The sequence below is a fragment of the Gadus macrocephalus genome, chromosome 9 (assembly GCF_031168955.1).
Source record: "Gadus macrocephalus chromosome 9, ASM3116895v1".
Lineage (NCBI taxonomy): Eukaryota > Metazoa > Chordata > Actinopteri > Gadiformes > Gadidae > Gadus > Gadus macrocephalus.
Window position 1 is genome coordinate 5,875,658 of NC_082390.1, and position 11,103 is coordinate 5,886,760.

The 11,103-nt window shown below is 50.3% G+C and overlaps 1 protein-coding gene across 1 annotated transcript in view; it reads right to left on the reverse strand.

Annotated features, from left to right (window-relative positions):
• Positions 1-604: 604 nt before the first annotated feature.
• Positions 605-11,103, reverse strand: part of LOC132464933 (PDZ domain-containing RING finger protein 4-like) — a 28,898-nt gene continuing 18,399 nt past the window's right edge. Inside the window, 5 exon segments of the mRNA XM_060061566.1 lie at positions 605-1,585; positions 1,587-2,300; positions 5,324-5,446; positions 6,793-6,894; positions 8,835-8,973. Coding sequence (XP_059917549.1) covers positions 761-1,585; positions 1,587-2,300; positions 5,324-5,446; positions 6,793-6,894; positions 8,835-8,973 — 1,903 coding nt within the window. The 3' untranslated portion in view covers positions 605-760.

Sequence of the window (11,103 nt, forward strand, 5' to 3'; positions counted from 1 at the left end):
CCGGGATGTGGTTTACGGTGCATGAATACACTCGTTATTACCGTATTAGTATGGGGATCTAAATAGACATGTCACACCATGTAACAGTTGATCCAAAAGCCACTCATAAATAACAACCATGTGGTAAGTGTGACATCTTTTAAATAAAATGGGAAAAGCAGAAGAATAACCATTGTACAAGTTCAACTAATGATATGGACTTTATATTTTCCTTCCTGATTACAGCACTGCAGTGATGCAATGTAAACCCTTTGACTGCCATAGAGTCAAATAAACAGAGTCGTCTATCGCAAGGTCGAGTAAAACGCTCATATAGGGTCACAAGCAAACCGAATGGACACAATGATTGGCTGGTTTCGTTTGCACTTAAAGACATTTAAGGGACTGTTTGCGGATTTAAACGTAATAAATCAACCAATAGCCAAAAGGGTACCATACACAGAGTAAACTAAGAAAATTGATTACAGTACCATAATTTCATAGAAAAACGATTTCTGGAAGAGCAACATGAACAAAATACAACAATGCCCGGAGAACCCAAAGAATATACCATGACACCATTGAGAATTTGCTTACAAAATGATCTATGGGTTACAAAGTGTGAAAAATATTCCTATGGTCCTCATAAAAACGCCACATTGAACGAGGCAAGTATAATCATACCGCATGGGGTAGACTGAGTGGATTTCTCTGTCGCGTACGTCTGTGTGTGTGTGTGTGTGTGTGTGTGTGTGTGTGCGCGTGTGTGTTTGTCTATCCTTTATACAGTGGTGACTGAGAGGAAGGCGTTGTGCACCTGGGCTCCCTCGGGCGCCTTGGTGCCGTGGATCATCAGCTCCTGTATGGTCATCCAGTTGTCCAGGATCTTCTTGTTGCGCTTCTTCATCATCTTCTTGTGGCTGAGCTCGATGATGCTCACCTCCTTGCTGCGTCCCTCCCCGCTGCTCTGAGGGTTCTCCTTCAGGCTCTCCAGGCGGCTCCTCTGCATGAACTCCCGCCGCCGCCGCTGCTCCTTGGCCCGCACCAGGTGCTGCTTGCGCTCCTCCTTGCTCCAGTACCGCCCCATCTTCATCTCGCTCATGGCGTCGTCGTCCGTGGTCATCCCGCCGCTGCGCTCCTCCTTGATCTTCAGCGCTCGCTCCCGCAGGATCTTGTCCCTCGCGGGCCTCTTGGTGATGTAGCGCGTGCCGTCGCTGCGGATCTTCACCTTCCACTCCATCTGCGGCGCGTCGCCGGGCCGCTGGGGCTCCTTGCACACGCTGAGCAGGCTGAGCTGGCTCTGGGCGTACTCCACGGCCGAGCGCTGCTGGATGAGCTGCATGTAGCTCTGGTAGTGGCGCGCGTGCGCCGGGATCACCGCCGCCTGCCTCTGCTGCGAGCTGTGGGACGGCGAGAAGTACGGGATCTGCGAGCCGCTGGCCTTGGCCTGGCCCCGCCTCTCGTCCTCCGCCTGGGTGGTGTGGTCCGACTCGGAGGGGTTGCTGTGGTCGGGGCTGCTGCTCTTGGCCGGCGGGCCCCCCCCCCCCCGCCGCCCGGGGGTAGAAGGGCCCGGGGCTGGGGCTGGGCCCGGGGCTGGGGCTGAGGGAGCTGCCCGCCGCCAGGCTGCTGCTGCCGCGCAGGTTCCTCTGGTTGGTCAGGCTGACCATCCGCTGCAGCGAGTGCTCCGGGGAGCGGTCCATGGCCAGGGGCGTGCTCCTGGAGCTCTCCGCCGTGTTGTAGGCGCTGGAGCTGTCCTTGTCCGACTTCTCCAGCCGGCCGCCCGGCCCGCCCGCCACCTTGCCCTTGGTGTGGGCGTGGCCGCGGCGCAGGCTGTGCTCCTTGTTGTTGTTGTGGTGGAGCGGGGAGCCGCCCTCGGACCGCGTGCCCCCCTGCGGGCCCTGCCGGAGCTTGTGCGCCTGCATGATGTTCTGGCACTCCAGCTCGATGCTGCGCAGCTCGTCGTTGAGCATGCGCAGCTCCCGCTGCACCCCGCCCTGCTCCGCCAGGCTGACCTCGATGGTGCTGCGGCGGCTGTAGAACAGGTCGTACTCGCCGCTGTTGCGGATCTGGCACTTGAGCTCCAGCAGCTGCTGGAAGCGGTCTCCCTCCCGGTTGTCCTCCACCAGGGGCTCCCGCTGCTCCCCGTGGCCGTCGTCGTCGGCGGCGGCGCCGCGGTTGTCCCTCAGGCACTGGGAGAGCCGCCGCTGGATGTGAGCCAGCACGTCGTGCTCCGAGCTCTCGCCGGGGCTCCGCTGGAGGCGCGCCCCGCCCGCCTTGTCGCCGGGGAGGGTGGAGCAGCTGGCCAGGTTGTAGTCTGCTTCCTACATGGCCGCGGCAGCGCGGAGGGGACACAGATCACAGGGTTGGGGAAATGCTTCTACTGCAGGAAGTTTGAGGTCATTTGCATGTTTGGATTTTTTGAGGTCTGATTTTTGTTCCATAGTGAGGGATGGGGGATTATGTAAAAATATTGATATTTAAAATGGTTATCAGAAGGTGTGCTACTGCAGAGTATGAAATATGTTTAGATTCAATGACAGGCCTGGGAAAGGCAGATGTACTAACTGAATCCATTTAAATATGGTTGTTATACCGATGTTTTTTGCTGTTGCATTCGAAAGTATAAACTAGACTAAAATATAGATGATTATTCTACTTTGTTTAACAATGCTTGATTCTGATTGGCTGGGAGGAGGGCATTAACCCGGAAGGTTGCCCGCTGACTTGTCGGTTGCACTTGCTGCTGACCGAGCACAGCTTCATCAAATAGTGGATCAATACGCCGCTTGAATTTTTTTCTATCACAGAAGTTTCAAACACAAGGTCCATTGCAAAAATTAACCTTGTTTAAAAAAGTTTCTAAAATGTGTCGGAAATCCATAGAGAGGAGTAGGGAAGACATTTGAGGACTGGTTAAAAAGCGACGAGGACAACGGAATGACAAAAGCAAAAGACAAGGCACAGGGTACCCGTTTCATTTCACCGTTTACCATTTCGTTTGATCGATCTTAATGAAAGGGGACTACTTTTTGAGGGAGATGAACTCAAACAGAGTATACATTTAATAAGCATGCAACAAAACAAGAAAAAGAAAAAGTTAAATTATTAAAGTATTTGAATTGTTTTATTATGTTGGCAAGCAAGAAGAAGAATAAACGGGATAATCACCTCAAGGCAGCGCAATAAATAGTTTGATATGCCCGGCTCGTGGAAGGTAAGCCGTCCACGAGCCTGGCACATCAAACTGTTTATTGCCCTGCCTCTCGTGATTATGCCTTACTTAGACTTGACTGAGGAAATGATCGTGCCATGTCGAATATTAGGTGATTCGGTTAATAACCTCGGAGTGTCTGCTTCTCAGACAGAGACGATACCAAATGCAATGCAATATGTGTTGGGCCTGGGCCCTTTTTTCACATGCAATTTAACTTGGTGCAATCCAGTATGATGCAAATCAATGCCCTGCAGAAAGTTAAATTTGTGAGACACTGGTTGCAAGAAAAACTAGTAGGTATAAATCCCAGAGCGTGTCTCAAGAGAACGAGACAGAGACTGAGAGAGATATACAGAGAGAAAGAGGGAGAGAGAGAGAGGGCAAAATGTACTTTGCATTTAAATGGGCTTTTTTTCATATTTGATCACTGCGATAACATTGTATTTCGAATCCCATTTGTTCTAATGCATACGGTGGCACTTCATATTGGCCTTGAAGCGAAGTAATTCAAACTGTATAATTCCCAATTTCTCCACTTATTTAACCTGGTTTCTCGTTATTTTCTTACCATCAAAACCCAAACTATTCAAATACGCTGTTGTAGACATCATATATCGGTGCGCCTGAGGTAAATCTGTTTTCGTGCTATTTCAACAACAGAAATAGACACACTGCACGCGGGCTCTGCTTTGACTTTGAGGAGAAGCCTCCTACCCCCAAGGGAACGGCTCGTACAGTAGACTGAGACAGAGGCAGGCACGCCTCTCGTGATTCAGGTTTAATTCTGTTTTTATCCTCGCCGAAGCTCAGCACTCCCATTCAAACCAGAGAATACGCTGCACAGTTTTTTTGTTACGGCTCACATCAGCCACTCCCTCCTCCGGCGTCGGTCCGACTGCTTTACAGTCGTGTCGGGACATCAACTCGACAGTTATTTACACTGGCACATCCACCCCAGGCGCACACACACGTTCACTTAAGAAGACGACAGCGTCGGTGATGCAAGGTAACAACCCTGAAAGGTAACAACCCGACAGAGGCATTTAGGGGTTTGGATGGCCTCGCTCAAGGGCACCTTCATGCTTTTGCGCCGGCGGGGAAACATCGAAAAGAAGATCAAAACATAAAAAAACACACAAAAAAAAATAACATAAAAGTTTTGTTGCTGGAAAACTTTTGGTTTGTTTATTTATTTCGCGCGGTGCTTCTGAAGTGCGTGCTTCTGGTTTTCCAAATGAGGACACAGCACATCACACGCTGTTTGTGAGTTCAGCCCTATTCCGGATGCTCCTGCAGGGATGCGAGCGCTCCTGTGTACCGCTATGGGACAGAGCTCTGGGAACGTCAGGGGATATCGTCTCCCTCCCGCTCAAACTTTTCGTTTGAACACACATTTACATGGACTTTACATTATGGTAATTTCAACAACAAAAAACGAATTTGAATCACGATTAGCAATGTTTTGGATTTTCAATGGAACCGTGAATCTCGATGCATTAATATTTATACGGGGTTATGGAAAGAGTTTACTCCCCCGGTTTGACAGCAGTCTGAATGAGATTGATTCAAGGGAAAGGAATGCTGTTCATCATCATTCAAATGAATGCAATGGATGATTACAAGCAACATATTTATTTGTTCACGTGGAGGACTCCGGTCGAATGTGTCAAAAAGTAAAGTTTGTGGAATTTGGATTGGGATGGGTAGGGGAAGGGGGGAAGGGGGGACGGGGGACGGGCGGTGTGCAGGACAGGGCAGTGGCCATGGGGTTCAACTCCCAGCCAAAAGGCACTGGGCTCAATCCCCCTGTGAACTTAACCTTGGCGATGCACCCAACATACCAAACCCCAATTCAGTGTAAGTCGCTTTTGTTAATAGCATCTAGCAAATAGTAAGTAGATCATGTGTAGATCATATAAAGGGGTTGTTTTCACACTATAAAATGTGAATAGTGTCTGAGACACCCGCTGGACTTTCTCCTCCACACCTGTCTGGGTCGAAGGAGAAGGTCAGACCAGTGACCCCTAAACTCTGCTTCCTTAACAGAGAGGACCTCTCTGACGACGGAGGAAGAAGCTCCACGCTGGTGGAGGACATTGTGGTGTTAAACAGTGAGGTGGAGAGACTGACCGGCTGGTTCACCTCCTGGAGGGCAGCAAGCTCCAGCTCCTCCCTCTGCTGCTCCTCCAACATCTCCATCTTCAGCTGCTCCAGGAACTCACTGTGTTCATCATCCAGCCAGGCCTCCTCCAGCTAGGGGGAGGGGGGAGGGGGGGGGGGGAGAGAGAGAGAGAGAGAGAGAGAGAGAGAGAGAGAGAGAGAGAGAGAGAGAGAGAGAGAGAGAGAGAGAGAGAGAGAGAGAGAGAGAGAGAGAGAGAGAGAGACAGAGAGAGAGACAGAGAGAGAGGGGGGAGAGAGAGATAAAGTAATTTGCCATTGCTGCCCCAACCCTCTGGAACTCCCTCCCCCCAAACATCCCTAACTCAGACTCAATAAACTCATTTAAGAGCCAACTCAAAAATCACCTAACCACACCTTCAAGAAAGCATATGAACCCTAACCCAACCCATACCAAACCTGACTCTATTATGAACCTCATTTTGAATTTGTTTTGTATCTTGTTTTCCTTTTCTTTATGTACTGTATATTCTATGTGATGTAAAGCATCTTTGAGTGACCTCCAAAAAAAGCGCTATATAAATCCGATCAATTATTATTATCATTATTATTAAAGAGAGAGGGCAAGATTGGGCCGTTTTAATAACGCTGGTATACAATACATTTTTTAGGGGGGATAGTGATATCATGTAGCTCATTCGACATGCCGATATACATAGGCTCCCGAGTCAGGTAGGAGAACTCAAGGAAAAGTAAAAAATAAATACAAATACAACTTTCTTTCTCCGTCAGATACAAACTCGCTCTTGGATTCAGATGTTGTCCACGGTCGAACGAGTGGCTCTTTCCAATTCTACAAGGTTTCCATTCCATCTCTCATCATTCCATTCCATCGTAATCCCACCATCCCAACGCCCTCAACGTCAGCCCTCACCCCGGTGGTGGGGAGAGGCCTATTAAACAAGGAGCAGCCCATTACTCTCCCCTCACTGGATGCTCTGCTCTCTGGCACAGACTCACTCTACATCAGCATGCCATTAGCTTTTACAGCCACGCCGTCGGAAGTCAATTACAGACGCCGCTACATAAAGACCGAGCCGGCCGAGGTGCCGCGGCGGCCTGTCACGAACACTCGTGGGGACGGGGGTGGTGGTAGTGGAGGAGGTGGAGGAGGTGGAGGTAGAGTGCATGTGGTGGAGGAGGAGGAGGAGGAGGAGGAGGAGGAGGAGGAGGAGGAGGAGGGGGAGGGGGGAGGAGGGGGGAGGGTCAGCCATCACAGTCCCCCTTTAATCACTCCCATTACATTCATACGGCACGGGGCATCCGAGCCTCAAGGATGTGGTTTGCGTTTGAACCGGGCGCATCGCTTAAGACCCCTTGAGACCCCCCTGAGAGAGAGAGTGAGAGAGTGAAATACATAATTATAAGAACATGACATGTACGAGTAAAGAAGGGGAATGAGTAAAGTGAGTGAGGCTCACCTGCAGCTCGGGTCTGGCCACCAGCAGCAGGATGTTCCGACAGTCCTCGTTGGCCAGCACGGCCACGGCCTCCTCGCGGTTCTGCACGTCCTGCCCGTTTATCTTCAGCGGGGACGAAGGGACGAAGGGGGTTAGCCGGCCGCCGCTGATGCAATTGGATAAATGGAGGCTCGCCCCCGACGTACACACGGGCACAGGCAGACGCGCACTCACACAGACGACACGCACTCACACACAGACTGACATCCAACACACACACAAACTCGCCGAAGACACACATCTGGGCAAACGCACACACACGGACGCGCACACCCACACACACACACACACACACACACACACACACACACACACACACCCCCACACACACACACACACACACACACACATACACACACACACACACACACACACACACACACAAACACAAACACACACACACACACACCCGCACACACACGCCCGCACACACAAAAACGCTGACACACAAAAAGGCTGACACACAAACACACACTCCCAACCACACATTCACACACGCACACAAACACCCACCCCCACCCACACACACAGAAACTCTCTCTCCCACGCATGGGGCTACAATAGGTCTGACACTACACAATACAACTCTCCACGCCGTAACTCCCCATGTGCTGTGGTGCTCTGTGTGTGTTTTATTCACGGCTTGCGCAAAGTGGAGGCGGATATGAGCGGGACCGAGGGTGGGGGGGGGGGGGCACCGCCTAGTGTACATACATCTGGCCGCACAATTAACTGGCCACTGACAGGGGCGTCCATCTTCTCTTGGCCAGAGTAATGGGCCTGTCATTTGTGGATAATAGTGGCAGAGTAGAGGTCTGATACACAAACACATCCCTCCTCCTAGCTCCGGATCGGTCGAACACACACACACACACACACACACACACACACACACACACACACACACACACACACACACACACACACACACACACACACAAACACACACAAACACAAACACAGTTGCATGCACCGCTAAACAATTAGACCACGGCAGTGCATTATCTCAGGCCAAACAGAGCTCATGCACTCACACTCCCATCTAATAATTGTGTGCACGGAATACACACCTCTCCCAGGACTGTACACTACTGTCTGGCTCCTCCCCCATAATGCATTGTGCTGAGCTCGTTAAAAACATGTTTACCGCCCTGCCAGAGACAATAGTCTGCATCCCGCCCCCCCTCTTCCTTCACGCTAATTTCAACCTACCAAGGAGAATCACTGGTTCATAGCGCCCAGACTGGGTTCCCACCCCCACCACCCACCACCATCGAAGCTGCTGTGGCTGAACTGGTGCCTCCTTCATAGGGTGGATTGGTGGGGGTCGGTCAAGGGTGGCGGGGGCTGTGGGGGTGTTTGCTGGGCAGCCCTTTTAGGCTCCTGACCCCCAGATATAGCCTGGGGGCCCAAAGCAAGACAGAGCCTCTGTACCTTCCATGCGGGACAGCCAGCGAGCCTCAGCACAGAACTTCTCTTAGCCAGGGAAACAGCCCCATTGGTGCTGAGTCGGTAACTAAAACAGCCGGGGGGGGGGTGGCTGTTCCGCCCCCCCAGTCTAAGAGACACACTGGGGGCAGGTTCCCCACTTTAATGTGCAGCCATTAAAAATGAATGGGATTCGGCATTAGGAGAGAATCTGTAACAAAGTAAAGAAAGGGTGTTTTGGACTGAATCCAATTAGATCCTGCCTGTGGAGTGAGACGCACACTGTGTGTGCTTGCGAGAGCAAGAGAGAGAGAGAGAGAGAGAGAGGAGAGAGAGAGAGAGAGAGAGAGAGAGAGAGAGAGAGAGAGAGAGAGAGAGCGAGATGGTGTGGAGAGAGAGAGAGAGAGAGAGAGAGATGGTGTGTGAGAGAGAGAGAGAGAGAGAGAGAGAGAGATGGTGTGAGAGAGAGAGAGAGAGAGAGAGAGAGAGAGAGAGAGAGAGAGAGAGAGAGAGAGAGAGAGAGAGATATGGGGAGAGAGAGAGAGATGGAGAGAGCGAGAGAGAGTGAATTGTACCTGTAATATGCGGTCCCCTTCACGGATCCGTCCGTCCCTGGCGGCGATGGCTGTTGGGACCGATCTGTGTGTGAGGAGGAGAGGGCTCAGAATGCATCTGTGCTGGTTCCACTCGATACTTTCCTTTAGGTTTCCCCATCTTGTAATCCATCATCGCACTAGTATTACAGACTTCTAGGAACATATTGGAGCCTTATGGCGCGTTTCCACTGCAGGGTGCGGAACGGATCGGATCGCAAAGGTGCGGGTCGGGTCGCGTTTCCACCGCCAAAAGTGGGCGTGACCCGGACTTTGCCGTACCCGTTCCGACCCCATTCTAGGGACTCCTCCATTGCGGTACCCAAAACGAGACCAGACGCCTGAAAGGGTACCCTGGAATTCTAGCTACACCCCCCCTCCGTTGATTGGTCGACAGAATCGTCACTTCCGGGTGACGCGGGGATAAAAACAAACAAACAGTAGCCTCGAGGTATTATTCTTTACAATTAACATGTCACGTAAAAAGCTTGCTTGGGGGTGAACAAGGAGGTGGAGACGTTCGTCTGCATTCTTGGGGAGGAAGACGTTTTTTTACGATGTTTACGTAGCTGCCGCGGCGATCGACATCCGGCCTACCACCAAGGGTACTGTCGGCAGTGGAAACGCGACCTCGGAACTGAGCTGGTCTTTACCGCCCCCTCCCTACCGCACCTTTGCGATCCGATCCGTTCCGCACCCTGCAGTGGAAACGCGGCATTACAGCCAAGACGTTCAATGTTTTCCAGTACATTAGAAGCAGAGATAGTATCTACATGCTTAACTCAAGATGGCATTATACTAATGACAATATACAAGTATGGATAGATTCATATGACACAATTCATTTAACACATTCATTAATTAATTCTTACAGTTTTGCTTGAATGAGCAGATATTAGTAAGTCATATGCTTAGCCTCCTCCCAATATCTCCAGTAAAGCATACAAAGTCATACCATCAAACAAAAGAAGATCAGACACTTTTTGCCCGACAACGCAACCCTCTGCAAAATAATGTTAGTGAAGGCATGGACAAGGGGCTCCGTCATCAGCCAATCAGAGTGCGTGTCCAGGCGTTTAACTCTGACCAATCAGGGGATATGTGTTGGACATGGGCTGCTCATTTAACAGGAAGTAAAGTCACCAGACAGGACCGAGAAAAAAAAAGAAAAAAAAAAGACTTGGCTTATGTTCCATGTTACCGCCTCAAACATCAGAACAGGATATTAGAAAACACCAAATTCAGATTATTTACGACCTTGAGATAATTATCCAGTCCGACTACTTAGGCAAGACCCCAGCACACAAGAAATCCCTCCTCTGACACAGCCTGTACACGGTGACATTTGCATGGCTCATCTGAATTCCACTCGCTCCTCTCGGCCATAGTTTTTTCATGAAGCTAGCGCTGGAGAAGGCTGCAAGGAGCCACAGACCCAGCATGGCGCTCTGTATTCCTCTCAGGTCTGAGGAAGCAGACACCTTGCGGGAACAGGGCCGACTTCAAAGGAAGAAAAAGGGAGGAAATCGAAAGTTGACTATAATGGCAAATATTATCGCTGTCTATCCACTGGTGGGAGGAAAAGCGCAGGAAGAAATCTTGTCTCCTTTGCACAAACAGAAGGTCTCCCAGCGGCTGACAGACCTGTACACCGCAGCCGTGGTGGGGAGCTCATGAACAAAGCGTGACCGGGACGAGGGCAATTGCGTTTGTCTTCTCCGTCGAAGACACTCCAGAGACAGACAGGGACGTTGTAGACATTGTAATCATATGCATGTGGAGCAATGCTAAAATATTTAGCGATCCCTGGCACTATTGAAGAAGGGCTTCAATTTGGGAATTAAAATTCTCGGCAGAGGAATCCAGAGATGCTCGTGTGAATCACTGAAAAACCATTCAAGCCAAAAAATGTTAAGTACCGCCACAGCAGAATATTAAATGTCACAATTGATTTAGAACGTCCATTCCGGCTCCTGGAATTGTCGCAGCATTTTTACCAAACCGCTGTAATATAGTTATAATGTATTCTGGCTCTGCAAGTATGCTATAAGATGTAAATGAGGTACTTCAAGTTCCATACGTGATCAGAGTACGTCTGACACTTGTTTATCCCGAAGAGCATTTAGGAATTATTTTATTCAATCGGCTGGTCGACATCTCTTCATGATGTTTGAGAAGGAAAAAATGTAATATTCACAGAGAATTCAAGGAGTCAAAATCTTCTGCACTCCCCTCTGGATTTAACAATACA